General features: G+C 31.2%; 1 protein-coding gene across 3 annotated transcripts in view; it reads left to right on the top strand.

The window, feature by feature from the left end:
• LOC111617879 (clavesin-1-like) overlaps positions 1-13,744 on the top strand; it is a 27,964-nt gene extending 14,220 nt beyond the window's left edge. The window contains exons 1-6 of one of the 3 annotated variants that reach the window (XM_023359225.1): positions 3,846-3,859; positions 4,003-4,071; positions 6,582-6,815; positions 6,895-7,088; positions 9,952-10,062; positions 11,990-13,744. In XM_023359225.1, coding sequence (XP_023214993.1) covers positions 4,005-4,071; positions 6,582-6,815; positions 6,895-7,088; positions 9,952-10,062; positions 11,990-12,184 — 801 coding nt within the window. In that variant the 5' untranslated portion in view covers positions 3,846-3,859; positions 4,003-4,004 and the 3' untranslated portion in view covers positions 12,185-13,744. Of the gene's footprint in view, positions 1-3,845; positions 3,860-4,002; positions 4,072-4,266; positions 4,609-6,581; positions 6,816-6,894; positions 7,089-9,951; positions 10,063-11,989 lie in introns of those variants that run through there. The other 2 variants (XM_023359223.1, XM_023359224.1) reach the window with 2 other exon arrangements.
• Positions 13,745-18,061: the final 4,317 nt, after the last annotated feature.

The following is an 18,061-nucleotide window of genomic DNA, read 5'->3' as shown; positions in this document are numbered from 1 at the left end:
CAAAAACAAATCACAGAAATTTGTGATGAATAAAAAAAATAATTATTTTTATTAATAAATTAATTGAATTAAAAATGATAATAAATAATAGAAAACATATTGCGGTCCTAATAACCAAATATCTATAAAAGTAAATAACTTGCAAATACGAAAACAGTTCATACACTGTAATGTAATTATTGTAACATAGAGACCCAATGTGTCGTATACGACATGTTGAAAAGTTAGCTCATCTCATAAAATATTGTTATTAATATAATTTTTAAAAAATACTCTTATGTAATCTTAGAAGCCTCCTCAACAAGAATATGTATAAATTGTAAAATTGTAACCAATAGAAATAGAGAAAACTAAATATTGACATCAAACAGTTATACTTACGATCACTTTTAAAAACATATGCTCAGACAATCACTTATATTTTCCATTGTTTCTGTCACAGTGGAATGCATGTGGTTTAATAAGCTTCACTAAACTCTAATGACAAAATGTATAACTAACATAATTGTTTAGCAAGCAAAAAAGCAGAACTGCTTTTCATTCTTTGGAAGGAAAATTGCGTGTCATATACGACACACGGCATCCCAAGAAATTAATAACGTATCTTCGATTTTTATTATCGATAACTTCAGATATTCATATTTTTATATATCACAATTTTATTTACAGGAATATTTCAATGAAATAAGTTTTATTTAAATTTTCTTCTTTTTTAGCAATGTATTCCGTTAACTTACAAAGGGGTTCACATTGTCAACGTTAACAAATACTTGCATGCTATCGCAGCAATGGCTTTCCCGTTTCTCCCTTATAAATTAAAGCAAAGGGTGAGTATTAAGTAAAATTTTAGTATGAATGAAAAAGATTTTTGTTTTTGGTGATTTCGGTTTGGAGAAAATGATTCGCCTTTTCTGAAGTTTCGTAGAATATAAGTTCGAAAAAAATCGATCCATTACAGTAGTTATCTATATACAATAGACCCCCTATCATTCGGTAGATACGTTCCGCTTTATAAGAATTTCGCGTTGTAGGAATCCTTAAATATATGAGCCAATCACAGCCCGACACGTGTGAAGATTACGGACTGCGGCTGTTTGAAAGGTTTTCTTCCATATAATTAATCGATTCAAGACTAATTCGACTCAATATTTTCAAAATACGTATAATTTTTTCGGAATAATCTCTATAAACTATGCTATAAACAAAAAATTGTAGGATTGCTTACCGAGTGTGCACCATTCGTCGCCATTGCTTAAGCTTGTTTTCGTCGCGGAGCAGCGCACCAAACGGCGGCCACAATTTCTGATAAGTTATTTTTCTGCGAAAAATTTGTTGAACTTTGGAGACATCATTAATAGAAATAATTTTTATGGCCGTTGAATAAGAAATGTTTCTTTCACAAGAAATGTATAAAATTACAGTGCTGTATTAGACTTAAGGTACCTAATTTANAATTTAATATGATTTTCTAACACTACAATGTTTTATCCTAAGAGTCTAATTATATAAGCCTAAATCAATTGTGTTGAAAAATTATATTTAAATACACCTAAATGGAGGCCAGAAATTCTTTATGGAGGCATTCACCCCTAGGCAAATCGCCCACTTTGTGTTATCCAATCAACCTACAATCCTGTGTTGATTGATTTTAGAAAGTGCACAAACAAAACGCAAGTGTAAGCAGCACGTGTATGTACCGTACGTTATATGTAAGTTAATGATTCTGTTGCGTATAATTTATCGAATTTCTCGAAATTATTCATAAATCTAGAATTTTTGATAATCTGGCACAACGCTGTGTCGTAGGTCCTGGAATATCGAACCTGTATGTATTTATAATCATCCTTTTTATTCCTTAACATTACCATACAAATAATTACTTTTAAATATTATTTATCCGTACACCGAATACTTCTTTCACAAAATCGCTGGTTCCAATTATAAAATTACAATTAAAATTTGCAACATATTTGTTTTCATTTTCACAAGAAGTTAACAGAGGAAAACACAGGGCTTTTTAATCCATTCAAGGAAGATGAAGAAGTTTTTTATATGTTCACTGTTAAGAATTCGTTGTTTGTTTATTGTTAATTGCCTGTTTTCTTTCGATGATAACTTTACAATTTCCAATCTAAAGAATCAAACGTATCAAGATATTAACGACTTCCGTCCTTCGCCGGTTTTTCTTACATAGATTTGTGGAAAAAATTCTATTATGTAAAAATATTTTAATATAAGCTGTATTAATAATTTAAAATATGATTGCTGCACACTCTGGGTGTGGAAAGCATTGCTTACTGATATGATGGAATACGATGAAGGATCGTTATTCCTCAATCCGTCCGGAAACAATCAAAATCTGTCCTCCGAAACATAAATGAATATAGGTTTGGTTTGCAGATGCAGAGATATGACAGTCATTGGTGGATGCTTACGTTAAATTGTATTTAATAAAGAACAAGTTAAATAAACCTCATCATCTTCGCTTTAGAAATTTAGAAATTATAGTAATTTCTCAGTATCTAGTTACTTTCCACCATCCGGTAAATACATGTACAGTACATGTGCTGCTTTATACATACGTTTTGTTTGTGCACTTTCTAAATTCAATTAACACAGGATTGGATAACACAAAGTGGGCTTTTGCCTAGGGGTGAATGCCTCCATAAAGAATTTCTATGAAATACTGTTCTCCATTTAGGTGTTAATATGTAAATTTAATTTTTGAATACAATTGCTTTAAGCTTATATAATTAGACTCTTAAGAAAAACATTGTAGCGTTGAAAACATCATTTTAAATTACGTTATATAACAAGAAAAAAAAGCTAAAATAGTTATTTTTGGTGTCTCAGTTCATTGTGTTGTAATGGGATTAGATATGTTTGTTTGCTGTGATTTATTGATAAAAGGGTCAAACCGTGCTAAATACCCAGGGCATCAGATGTAACAACAAATCTAGCCACTTATATTATATTTAATTACAACTTTGTATTGACATTTAATGTTACGAATTCAGTGAAAATAATTTGCATAAAACTGCTTTGAAAGATCAGATATAACAATTTTGCATTTATAAATACACGCTTAAATTTAAATTAAAATGAATGATTACGCATTTAAAATATATTATCAGTATACTAACGATTATAAAAGTGATATAAAGTTTAAGATAATGACATTTTGTTTAAATTTTAACTATTTAGCAATTGTCAAAATAGAAGACGATAATCTTACAAGTAGAAAATCAATAAACAATTGATTATTCATACATATAAAGTTAATAAATATTCTCTTAACAATACTCCAAAAGCGAATTGTCTGGTGTAAAATATTTCGGGTCGTCCAAATTTATCTTAGGTGCAATCTGATTTATAGATTAATGAATTTATCTCGATATTCTCTAACTTGAAGATGAGGAGAATATAATTGTTTGCATATAATTATAAGCGCAATGTAAACTTACAGTGATTGAGGTAAATTTCATATGTAAAAAAGAGTAATCTATAGGTCAAACAGTACACGATAAGATAAAAGATAAAAGGATTTTCACCTATGTTTTTAGAGAATATCAAATTTTGGAAATTAGGGTGGTCGTCATACCATATAATTCGCCATCTGACCGTTGTCACCTTATTGTGAGAAAATATTGGGACTTACCTCCAAGCATACGGTATCCAAACACACAAGTTTCTATAATTGCTTCACACGAATACAAGGACACGTCCCAAAAAAAAGATAAACAATTTTTTCATCGGTTTTCCTAGTACAAAGTTTAAAGTCTCTAATCTAAATATCTAGTTTAGATTACGATATTATTGATATGAGAAATGCAGCCATTATATGCAGCTGGTTAGATAAGTGAGTTAGAGAAGTTTTAAGTCTTATAATAAAAGATAATTTAATAGATTTGACAGTAATTCGACAAGATAATTTTTCGCATAATTATTAGAAATCTATGAGATTAATAATTTAATTTTTTTATATTATAAAAAATGATATAGAAATGGAAGCGACCAAAGAATACAAATGGAACGAGAAGGAGTTACAGGAATTTCGAACGACTGTTCTAAGTGAGTATCGTTTACATATTAATAAATATATTTTTGATAAATTATATATTAAAAATTTAGTGTTGTTCTATATTTAAAACTACAGTATATTAGTGATATAATTTCTAAATTATAGAATTAATAAACATTTATTTTATTTTATGTCGGTCCAAATGTGATGTGAAGCGCGGATTTTTTCGGATTTGTACTGGCCGCTTAAACATCTAAATTTTCGGTTAATTAACTTCGGATAAAACCCGAGGAATTTAAACTATATCGGATTTCACCGATTGTGTAACAACTAGCTGAGGAAGTTTACATTTGAGTGTGAAGAATGCACCGTGATCGGCAACAAGAATCGATGACCTGTCAGCTCGCGCACAAAAAGATATAAAAGGGGAGATCACCGGAAACTCGGGACGTCCGCACACGAAAGGTATTTTTTGTACTTGTGTTCGTCAATCTCCATGCCAAGGACTAATGCCGTCGGAGAAGACATAGAAGACACCACATCCTTTCATACAGACGACGTTCGCCAACTCTCCCTTTCACCTAGAGGTATTTAAGGGTTAGATTTTATAAAAGCGCTCTCTCTCTGAAATAGAAACTAGGGCAGCGACATAGCTAAGAACGTAATCGCCAATTTCTGTAAATACTTTAATATAATAATAATAAAACTTCTATATACATTATGGATACGAGCCCAAACGGTTAGGAGTTGAAAGTTGAAATTTGGTACACGGTTAGGGTACGTTAGGAGAACGCACACTAAGAAGGGATTTTTCGAAATTCCCCCCGGGGGGAGAGAGACAGGATTAAAACTTCTATATACATTATGGATACGAGCCCAAACGGTTAGGAGTTGAAAGTTGAAATTTGGTACACGGTTAGGGTACGTTAGGAGAACGCACACTAAGAAGGGCTTTTTCGAAATTCCTCCCCACGGGGGAGAGAGACAGGATTAAGACTTAACACTTCCATCAACAATGGAAGTGTTAAGTAACAATGAAAGTGTTAAGTAACAATGGAAATGCTAAGTAACAATGGAAGTTTTAAGTAACAATGGAAGTTTTAAGTAACAATAAAAGTTTTAAGTAACAATGGAAGTGTGAACAATGGAAGTGTTACGTAACAATTGAATTGTTAAAAGACAGTGACGTGCAAGACGCAGATGCAGTTTTTTCGTTTTTGCGGGAAATCGAACATATTTTTAGACCCATCTAAAAATTCTATAATTAGTCTGGAAACAAGAGGACCCAATTCTTTCATTTTGTGAAAACGGGTAAGGTTGACTGTAACGTAATAATCTTTATCTTAGTTATCGTTACTTTTGCCCGAGCAACGCCGGGCCCACCTGCTAGTTACCTAATATATCTAATTGTATGAAAATAAACATGTAAATTATTGTAACTATATTTGCTAGCAATGAATAAAGTAGATTAAATATCTTCACAGACTATACGAAGGGAATATTGTACTTGAGATATTAGTACAGTATTTGCACGTAAGACAGACGTCATAATTTGGTTTTTGTAATTTATTTTGATGAAAATGAAGACCTAATTTTTTTGTTTGAAAATTCTCTCATTTCTATAACGTACAGTACATTTTATACATATTTTTTGTAAAACATTGCATTGATCTGTTTTATAATACGAGAACAGCGAAAAGATTTCCTACAAAACCATATCGAACAGGTTTTTTGGACCCACGAGAAGCAATTATGTATTGGAAAGACATCTTGAAATGTATACAAAGATCTCTGATTAATTCGATGTCTTCGTTTGAAGTAGATAAGGCAAGACAAGATAAGCTAGCGGGTTAGATGAATTTAATTATCTGTTTTTATTGTTTATGTTTCATTACAGAAGTTCGAGAGTTTATGAGCGATAATGTTCATATTTTTTCAGCTAATCCTCGCAATTTATTTCTGGAAAGAATTGACATGTTTATTAGCTAATTATTCGAAAAAGCAATAAAGTTCACGACGAATGAAAGATAATATTCAGATACAGAAAAAGTACGTGATAATGAGTTTTAACCACTCGAAATAAGTTACTTATGGTTTCCACGGCATCTATCATTAAACAACACTGTACATGATCTCATTACTTCTGATAAGAGAGCATTGTCATGGTCTGCATATTCTTCTGATCTCTCTATTAGTGCCGTGTTAAAATTTACCATTGTCTCTTGCACACCAAATGTTTTATGAATTAACTTGTAAATGTATTAATGCATAAAAGCCAACAGATATTGCTTATGATGTTTTTATTGTAAATATATTCGTTGATTCCTTTTGTACACGAACGAAATGATCTTGAGTGAGTCAAGATACGTAAAATAAAATACTATAAACAAATTAGTTGCAAGTTGATAGCTTCTTATATTAACTGAGTAAAAAATAAAATATTTTGTAAAAAGATTTCAACCTTAAGATTTATTCATTTGCATCTAATACTTTTTATTATAAGAGCTGAACTCAAAAATTTACAAAACTTATGATGTATTTTTCATGGTTGCAAAACAAGAGGAGCAATTGAAATGCAGGACTGACGACATATTCCTTCTGAGTTTTCTACGAGCAAGAAAATACGACAGAGAAAGAGCTTTGAAATTACTCAAAAATTATTATTCAGCAAGGAAGAAGTATAAGGATGTATTTAAGGATCTTAGACCTTCAGCATTGCAAACATGTCTACAAACGGGCTTAATGAGTTATAAAGTATTAGAAACAGGTCAAATTGTGGGATTCGGTAGAGTCAGTGAGTTTTAACCTTTTACTTTTTAAATATTTTTTATCATTAAATTGTGATAAACAACATAAAACTTATCTATTGTTAGGTCATTGGGATCCAACTAAAGTAAAACTAATAGATATACTTAGAAGTGTAATACTTTTGGTAGACATGGAACTAAATGACCATCCTTTGCAAGTAAATGGCGTATATGTATTGATAGATGTGAAGACATTATCGTGGAGACATTTTATTCAAGTTAATCCAAGATTGCTTTACTTAATAGTATCATCTTTATATGTAAGTATAGCGTAAAATATTTTTACTTTATAAATAAATAAAGATATTAATTAAACAATAGAGTCATGTCAGTCATTTATAAAACTGCATTCTGGAGAACATTTTTGAATTGAAATAACATCACTTACTGTCTAACCCGGAGAGTTGTATATATAGTTAATATGGACCTTCATAAGGTGTCCACTTTAATCTATTTTGTCTGCATTCTCGAGAATTTAGGAAGGACAGTCTGTCGGACAAACGAACAGAAGACATTGTGAATTTATAGGGCTGCAGTTTGAAAATTGCGGCCCAATCGTACTCAATGATTAGCTTTGTTTTTTAGTATAAATTTTATAATCATTGTATACTGACTGTTTCAGTATTGTGTAAAACAATGAAGGAAAGTTAAATTAATTTTGAGTCGAAAATTCTAGTGCCATTTTTGGTTCGAAGCGTTTTTTTGTGTTAGATTTTAATTTAAAATTAATCTCTAATATAACCGCTTTATTTTTTACATACATTTTTGAAATACCCTATATATTGTGAGTTTGTAACTAAACCTCAGAACAGGAAAATGTTCCTAAATACGATGTAAAGTAAACAATTCAAACGACGAAAATCGTAATATTCTGTATATTTTATTCGACAGTAATTGATTTAAGTATAGAAATGATCCATGTAATAAGTACTGTACATTATCTTATTACCTGTCAATATACTAAGAGGCTTAAAAACACCATGTATGTTATCATTCTTTACTCTTCTCTCATTCTAACGTATCGTGTTAAACTTCCATATTTAGAGACGGTAAATCTGTTTCATAAGTTAACTCTTGCTGTATAGGGTACTAAGAATTTTCTTAAATTTCTTCAATACACATGGCATCATCTGGGTTAACCTCTTGGGATCCACTACTGAAAAAAACTATTTTATTATTGAAGTTTTGTTATGCTTTTGACCTTTAGGTGTCACTTATTAGTAAGTTTTCATTTTTCTAAAATGTTTTTTGTTCTGGTCATTAAAAAAAATAGTACTTGTCATATATGACACAACGGTTCTCTACCTATACAAAATGCAAACTTTTCCGTTCATGTAAAAATGGTTTATTTGACTGTTTTTGTACATTATTTGACATTTTAAATTTACATATGATATGCTTAGAAACGATTTTTATTTTACCAAGGCACAGATGTATTTTGCAGTTGATACAGTACATTGTAGCTCATACACTTTTACATTCTTCCATTGGGCAATGGTAATTTTTGCAATTTACAATGATTTCTGGCATGTGTTTTGCTTCACTTTTCCATTGTATTTCACTGGGATGCAAAGTTGAACTATTTTTTGTATAATTTTCTATTTTTTCGTCATTTTTATTGATCCCTTTTTTCTTATTGCCTGTACTGTCTGAATGTGATAGCGATTTTGACACTTTTTTTTAATTTGTTCTTTGGGCAGACTAATGACTTACACTCTACAGAACAGTCTGCTCAAAGAACAAATGTTTTATCACTGTCTTTATCACTGAACCAGCCTTCCACTTCAGACAAATTTCTATCAATATCATGTGTCTTATCGTGTGTCCTATCACGTTTCTTATTTTTTTCGACTGTTGACAATGAGAAATTAAAACTAAATCATTGACGTTTATTATAAATATGTGATTTATGATATTAAGAATTTATAAGTTTTTAATAAAAAAAAATCTTGCAGACCAAATAAATAAGTAGACAAAAAATTTACAAAAATTTGTGATGAATAAAAATAAATAATTATTTTTTTAATAAATTAATTGAATAAAGAATGATAATAAATAGTAGAATACATATTGCGGTCCTAATGACCAAATACCTATAAAAGTAAATAACTTGCAAATACGAAAACAGTTCATACACTGTAATGTAATTATTGTAACATAGAGAACCAATGTGTCGTATACGACACGTTGAAAAGTTAGCTCATCTCATAAAATATTGTTATTAATATAGTTTTTAAAAAATACTCTTGTATAATCTTAAAAGCCTCCTCAACAAGAATATGTATAAATTGTAAAATTATAATCAATAGAAATAGAGAAAACTGAATACTGACATCGAGCAGTCATACTTATGATCACTTTTACAAACATATGCTCAGACAATCACTTATATTTTCCTTTGTTTCTGTCACAGTGGAATGCATGTGGTTTAATAAGCTTCACTAAACTGTAATGACAAAATGTATAAGTAACATAATTGTTTAGCAAGCAGAAAAGCAGAGCTGCTTCTCATTCTTTGGAAGGAAAATGGCGTGTCATATATGACACGCGGCATCCCAAGAGGATAAGTAAAACGAGCAATTAATTATTGNACATAGAGACCCAATGTGTCGTATACGACATGTTGAAAAGTTAGCTCATCTCATAAAATATTGTTATTAATATAATTTTTAAAAAATACTCTTATGTAATCTTAGAAGCCTCCTCAACAAGAATATGTATAAATTGTAAAATTGTAACCAATAGAAATAGAGAAAACTAAATATTGACATCAAACAGTTATACTTACGATCACTTTTAAAAACATATGCTCAGACAATCACTTATATTTTCCATTGTTTCTGTCACAGTGGAATGCATGTGGTTTAATAAGCTTCACTAAACTCTAATGACAAAATGTATAACTAACATAATTGTTTAGCAAGCAAAAAAGCAGAACTGCTTTTCATTCTTTGGAAGGAAAATTGCGTGTCATATACGACACACGGCATCCCAAGAAATTAATAACGTATCTTCGATTTTTATTATCGATAACTTCAGATATTCATATTTTTATATATCACAATTTTATTTACAGGAATATTTCAATGAAATAAGTTTTATTTAAATTTTCTTCTTTTTTAGCAATGTATTCCGTTAACTTACAAAGGGGTTCACATTGTCAACGTTAACAAATACTTGCATGCTATCGCAGCAATGGCTTTCCCGTTTCTCCCTTATAAATTAAAGCAAAGGGTGAGTATTAAGTAAAATTTTAGTATGAATGAAAAAGATTTTTGTTTTTGGTGATTTCGGTTTGGAGAAAATAATTCGCCTTTTCTGAAGTTTCGTAGAATATAAGTTCGAAAAAAATCGATCCATTACAGTAGTTATCTATATACAATAGACCCCCTATCATTCGGTAGATACGTTCCGCTTTATAAGAATTTCGCGTTGTAGGAATCCTTAAATATATGAGCCAATCACAGCCCGACACGTGTGAAGTTTACGGACTACGGCTGTTTGAAAGGTTTTCTTCCATAAAATTAATCGATTCAAGACTAATTCGACTCAATATTTTCAAAATACGTATAATTTTTTCGGAATAATCTCTATAAACTATGCTATAAACAAAAAATTGTAGGATTGCTTACCGAGTGTGCACCATTCGTCGCCATTGCTTAAGCTTGTTTTCGTCGCGGAGCAGCGCACCAAACGGCGGCCACAATTTCTGATAAGTTATTTTTCTGCGAAAAATTTGTTGAACTTTGGAGACATCATTAATAGAAATAATTTTTATGGCCGTTGAATAAGAAATGTTTCTTTCACAAGAAATGTATAAAATTACAGTGCTGTATTAGACTTAAGGTACCTAATTTACATACTGTACAGACGATAGTAAACTCAACTTACCTGTCTAAACTCTCTGTAGCGTGTAAGTAGTTCGGCTGCTCGTCTACTATTGGTCCAGATTCGACCAATCCTGTCGCGACACGAGTCGGCGATGACGTTTTACCGCGTTTTTCGAGTCTCTTTTACCATCTTTATACGAATACCATCGCAATTTTTTCGCCGCGTTATATGAATCCGCATTATAGGAATCCGCGTTATAGGAATCCGCGTTATAGGGGTCTACTGTACTACTAAAACTCTGAACTTGTTTGTTTTGTTGTAATTGAATACCTAAAAAAATAGTGCAATATACCACTACACTTTTAAGAAGCCCATATGCCAAATGAAAACAAAACAATCTAAAACAAGCTTCGTTATAATCAAACAGAACAGAGTTAGATAACCGGCACGACTCCTTTGTTAACAGGAGGAGTATGATACATAGGAAAAGGAAACTGTTATAATCAAGAGCATTGTGCATCCAACTGAAAAAATTGCAGCTCGGTATTGTGACGATATCACAATAGATAATAAGATATTTGAGATAAAACGCTTTTCACGTCACAGGTTATAGGCTCTCACCTTGTCTCGCATGACCGATGTTCGAGTCTGAGATGACACGAAGTATTTTTCGAGGGAAATCTATAAAACGAGATATGCCGAAGCATTACACATCTCTAAAACGCTGCTCAACTGTGGCGAGTGGATAAAAACCACTGAACACTGATGTTAGTTGGTCATGGATTCATGCATTGCCAATAGACTGGCCACGTAGACTCTCCAAGTTTTCTTCACTTTTGTAAGACTTTAACAGAAGCCAGTTTCTGATAAAAGATTTTCTGGGGAGATTGTCCGTGTGTTGTGTTGCAATATACGAGTAAAACGATAAAATAATACTAACACCTATAACAGTATCTTTTATTTTTTATAAGTTTTAAGTACCAAATGACCGACGGGTCACTGATTGTCTAGTAAATTGTTACTTAAATCTGATTATAGTTTCTTTAATTTCGCTTCTGTTGCTTAAACGTACTGAATTCAATACCTTTAATGAAGATTATTTTGAAATACTTTCAACTATAACATGTTAATAATTTCCATTATTCTAGTTATGCATAGGTAACTTGTCTAAGAAAAAAGTGGCAGTCACTACTGTCAGATTTGATGGCGAATTGATAGAAACAAATCTGTATTAGTTTTAGAATTAAATTAGTGTATTTTAGAAAGAACAAATCTGTAATAAAATATAATATTATAAACGAAAATATTTTTAATTTTAAATTTATTTCAGCTTCATTTTCACGGATCAAACATGGAGAATCTCCACAAAGAAATCGACCCAAAATGTCTTCCTGCAGAATTTGGCGGCGATTTGCCTCCTTTCGACGAGTCTGAAAGTAATCAGAAGTTGAGAGACATGGAAGAATTCTTTATTGAAAATGAAAAATATTGGACCGAAGAGGAAATATCTGAAGCCAGAAATTAGAAAATGTCCAGTTTGAAATAACGCATTAGGTATTCGGTATACATTAGTAATGTTATGATTACATTGAATACTTTATGTTAGAACACTAATATAAAGGCAGTGACTGGTGAATATGTTTATATTGTTTAAAAGCAAATATTTAAATTATTTTTAATGTATTCTGTATAAATTTACTGTTAAAAACTGTAGGACTAATCACACCGTCTGTTAAATTCATTGTAAAAGTTTTGCTTTAGTGTAGAGATTTTGAAACATTTTTTTCAAATGAACAACAACTTTCGTATATAAATTTATAAACACTTCTCTTATTTATTTTTTTAAAATTTGTTAAAAGTGAGTTCTACTATTTAAATCGATCTCGAAAACGTTAAGAATAAGTGAAATTGTTTTGGGTTTTCGATTACTTTTTGAACAATTTATAGAATCTTTTACAAAATTGTACTTCTTATATAAGGTAAACCAGGATTGGATGGTGGAAAAAAGTTTTGAATGCTGCGAGTGTGAAAATAAATTTTATTGAAAAACATTGAACTGTAATAACAAACAAAACAACGAGGGTGAAACATTCGATTTATTCACCTATTTTTATAGCAATGATGCGTAAACAGCGCGGATAATAAGCATGGCATTCAACTATACTTTCCGCAGCGAAAGAATAGACATGAATCAACCTGAGCTGGAGGACTCAACATCAGATAAAAGGGATGAAAAAATATACGAGGAAGGATTGAATATAATACAATTTATCTATACATACGTGGTGCAACGTTTTACTTTATACTCTAATTGCACGCATTCATTGCCTAATTCGGTTCACCACTTTATCCTACATAGGTTTGTAGATAATATTGTATTATATAAAAAGTATAGTTTTCCATTAAAAAAAGCTTATAATTTTAACGTTAAAATAATCTTGACCTTGGACCTAGACAATAAGATCAAAGATACTGTACATCCAGTTGTGAAATTTCTCGCTCTCTCCATTTCTGGGGTCAAAGATATGTGTTCCCATTGAAAAAACAGACTTGACTTCTAAATGACCTTGAAGGTCAAGGACAAGGTCACGTCTGAGGTCACCAATTAATTGGCCCCTCGATATCCTACGACTATTGTCTATATCTTTTTCCAAAATAATGAGATCCAATTAAGTTATTTCATTGTTTCAAGATAAAGAATACACCCTGTATAATAATATTTTAATATAGTATAAGCTATACTAAAACACTAATGTGTAGTAATTACCTGTATATATAACTATATATATATATACACACACAGAAGGCAGTTCCTGGATTAAAAACAATATCATCGACCTTATTAATTTTATATTACTTAATTAATTAAGAATTTGATATACAATATTTTCTTATATATACGCAGATTTAAACAGGTATGAATCATCAAAAAAGTTTTGATTTTCATTTTTATTAGTCGAATTTTTACATATAAAAACGGGTTATAACCTCACCTCCGCCAGTTTTCCGTCATCTCAGTGATCAATGAGATGACAGAAAGCGATGAAGGATCGTTGTGTCACAACCCATCAGGAAACAAACAAAAACTGTCATTCGAAGAATAATGCTAGGACTCCACTACCGTAAAAACGGCGTAAAAACCCCTCGCCGTAAAAGCTTTTAATCACGTGACCTATTGCGTTTGCGCTCAGATTACGGTGGAGGTCCGGCTAGTGCGGCAACGGTGCTGCCCCAAGTGTCGAAAGTAAGTACTTCTTCGCACGTGAATTGGTAGAAACGAAAGACTTGTATACGTGATGTATCGATAAAAAGACAATGATTATATTCTACGAGTTTTTTTAGTACTATAATTACAAATATAGTATAAATAATATCTTTACTTTCATATACTAACTTTTATTATCGTATTATTAAGATAATATACAGCACTTATAAGCTTAGCTTTTTTATTATATACTCCTCTAAATTGAAGGATTTCCTTTGGTATCCGTTATTATAATCAGGTTACCTCTTGTCATAGATACACGAATACTTTCGGATGTTTTCGATAAATCTTTTTGGATCTATTCTAGAGTAGTTACGAGGGAACGTACACAAAAGCTCGTTTTCCGCCATTTTAGCTCCGTGTCGCGATGACCTAGATTTCGCTAACTTCTGATTGGTGGAAGGTACCTCTTTACGGCCGTATTCGCGTCGAAAGTTGAACATAGCTCAACTCACTTACGCTGGTTTTACGGCCTGCTCAAGTGTAAGATATCAGAGTCACGTGATTAAAAGCTTTTACGGCGAGGGGTTTTTACGCCGTTTTTACGGTAGTGGAGTCCTAGCCTAAATTACCACAGGTTTGGTTGCGGAAGCCGATAAATGGCCGTTTATTCACATCAATATCTGAGAAAAACATATCTTTGAAACATACCGAATTAAATTATAAGGTATTCTTCCGTATTTGTATTTAATAAGTTACGAGTCAAATAAATTACCTTTGCTTTAGAAATTTAGATATTGTAGTAAATTTTTCAATAGCTAGTTACTTTCCACCAATCCTGTATATACACATACTTTCATTACTGTATTGTTATTGAATTTAGTTATTTATATATATTAAAACAGTATATCAGTAAATATTCTGAGTAAGTTGTTTCTGTTAATGTCGTGAAGTAGACATATTTATCCTGTCGTAACATTAACTGTTTGATAATAATAGAGATTATACGAAAATTCTGGTTTAATATTTTGATACGTTTGACCCTTTCGATCGGAAATTCTAAAATTATCATCGAGAGCAAACAGGCAATTAACAATAAACAAACAACGAATTCTTAACAGTGAACGTAAAGGACTTCCTCATCTTTCTTGAAGGGATTAAAAAGCCCTGTGTTTTCCTCTGTTAACTTCTTGTGAAAATGAAAACAAATATGTTGCAAATTTTAATTATAATTTTATGATTGAAACCAGCGATTTTAGTGAATGAAGTATTCGGTGTACGGATAAATAATATTTAAAAGTAATTATTTGTATGGTAATGTTAAGGATTAGAAAGGATGATTATAAATATATACAGATTCTATAATCCGGAACTTACGACACAACGTTGTGCCAAGTTATCAAAAATTCTAGATTTATGAATAATTTCGAGAAATTCGATAAATTATACGTAGCAGAATCATTAACTTACATATAACGTACGGTACATACACGTGCTGCTTACACTTGCGTTTTGTTTGTGCACTTTCTAAAATCAATCAACACAGGATTGTAGGTTGAATGGATAACATATCGTGGACGATTTGCCTAGGGGTGAATGCCTCCATAAAGAATTTATGGCCTCCATTTAGGTGTATTTAAATATAATTTTTCAACACAATTGCTTTAGGCTTATATAATTAGACTCTTAGGATAAAACATTGTAGTGTTCAAAAATCATATTAAATTAAGTTATATAAGAAAAAATATAAAGTTATTTACTCTGCCTCAGATCATTGTGATGTAATGAGATTAGATATGTTTGTTTGCTTTCGTTTATTGATAAACGGTCAAACCGTGCTAAGTACCCAGGGCATCAGATGTGTACCGCATTCTAACAACAAATCTGGTCACTTAAATTATATTTAATAACAAGTCTGTATTGACGCTTAATGTTACGAATTCAGTGAAAATAATTTGCATAAAACTGCTCTGAAAAATCAGGCGTAACAATATGACACTTAGAAATACACGCTTAAACTGATATTTAAATCGATGGATTCGCATTTATAATAGACTATATTATTAGAATACTGACGATTACGAAAATGATATAAAGTTTAAGATAACGACATTATTTGTACTACGAATAAATTAATCGTTGAGGTTATTAATTACATTGTTTTTTTTTTTAGTTTAAAGTGCATGGTCTAAATATGGAGTTTAAGATTATGACGACGCGTCACAATTAAGCTCGATAGGGCAGGGGAATCCGGAAGACGTGATCATATGTGAGAGTAAAACCGGTTCATATATTTCTATTAAATTTTGTATGCTTGCGCGTTTGCTTGTCACATGCAGCAAGCAAATGAGAATTTTGATCCGCAATCCGCTTCTCCTGTGAGCAAGGAAGACCTGTTTTTTTTTCTTTTTGAGAATTATAACGTTTTGATAATGTCATCGTTATCCATTTATACATCAGGATTTGAACTACAACGGTTATTTTAGGTAAGGATTTATCACACTAAGTGACCAATCTAGCAGATTTAAAAGTACTGTAAACTGTCTTTAACTCTAAGAAACGGTACCATTCACAGCCGATTATCACATGGTAATCTGCCAACGAAACAAATTTGGCTAAAATTGACCAAATATTTAAACTTGGCATCCTCAAAAATCACTTGAATTTGTGCTCACCTGTAATCTTGTATTATGTAATTTTCCTATGCGAATGCCATACTGCTGGTCCGATAGAAAGAAAGGACAGATGCAGATGGAAGTTGAAGTTAATTCGACCAAAAATTGTCGTTGATCTCCTCCCAGTAGAGAGGATGGTCATCGACTACTAATTAATATGAATATTTGAAAAGTTATCCATGTTGAAATGGTTGTAATGGCCCAAGTGACGAAGTTGATACTTTAACGTCCAAAAGACTTCATATGATTTGTTTAAATAAAAATAGTCTTTTAGGAATACTAAAATAATTTCTGTTACGTGATAATAAAGTGTTTATATTTTGGCAACGGATTGTATAAACTACGTGGACAGTATATTCTTGTAAATATATCGTATATATTAAAATTATTGGGTTACAATTTAAAAAATTCCTACCTATGAATTCCGACAGTATGACTGTTTGTCCTTCTTTCATCTCAAGAAAGAAGTTAGAAGAAAATAGAGACTACATGCGAAAATCGCGAGGTAGGAAGCTCAGATTAACTGTACATGAACTCCATGAATGAAAATATGCAGATTTATTTATTTTATATAAGATAATCACATAAGAAAATTAATTAATTAACAATTTCAATAATAAAGAAATTATTGAAACATTACACTTCATTATAAAGCTGAATGTGAAAAATTAAATTTGAACAAGAATCCTCATTCAGAATTTCTACTTATAGCAATCTTTATGATTTTATGATACACATTTTTACTAGAGTCCAGCACTTAGTAGAGCTTAGAGATTTTTTGCAATTGGTGATCCAAATACAGTAATTACTGTTTACACTGGAGTTACTGGATTTGCAGTAACGTCATCTATTGGCAAAAGAATTTTAAAAAGTTATAAACTCAATATAATTCATATAGTAAGGGTATAATTAAAACGAATATTACAATACATTCACTTTGTTATAGGTGACAATTTATATTTTTACTCTAATGCACACAGTACTCACCTGTGTGGAGTCGAAACTGTTTCACTAGTAGTTAGTCACGGGTTTGAGCTTCGTCAATGGACTAGCCACCTACATTTCCGGGTTATCTTCAAGTTAGTAACATAAAAATAGGGGATACTTTTTCATAAAACTCCTCTCGGGAGATCCCCGTCAGAAGATTACTCACGTGTCACGTTTCCGTAATCAAATAAACCAAAATAATTGTAATAATTTATTTATAAACTTGCTATTTACCAGGACGTACTTTTACGTAGTTCATGGACATTCGGATAATTAATTTAAAATGGATTTTACCACATATATTTTTGAAATTTACGATTCATAACGTTGGGTTTAACTGCGAAACGTACTTTATAAACCAGGGCTTAACAGCTATTCCTAAAAATATGTACTGTACAGTACATACGTTGATTTATTACCATATTAATTACAAATAAACCATAAATATGTATAATTTTAACTGTAAATTAATTTTAGCTTCATTTCCATGGATCCAATATGGAAAACCTCCACAAAGAATTCGATCTAAAATATC

The sequence above is a fragment of the Centruroides sculpturatus genome, unplaced genomic scaffold (genome assembly GCF_000671375.1).
Source record: "Centruroides sculpturatus isolate CEXI.00-Female unplaced genomic scaffold, Cexi_2.0 scaffold173, whole genome shotgun sequence".
NCBI lineage: Eukaryota > Metazoa > Arthropoda > Arachnida > Scorpiones > Buthidae > Centruroides > Centruroides sculpturatus.
The sequence above is the reverse complement of the archived record's forward strand: the minus strand, read 5'-3'. Positions and strand labels throughout refer to the sequence as shown.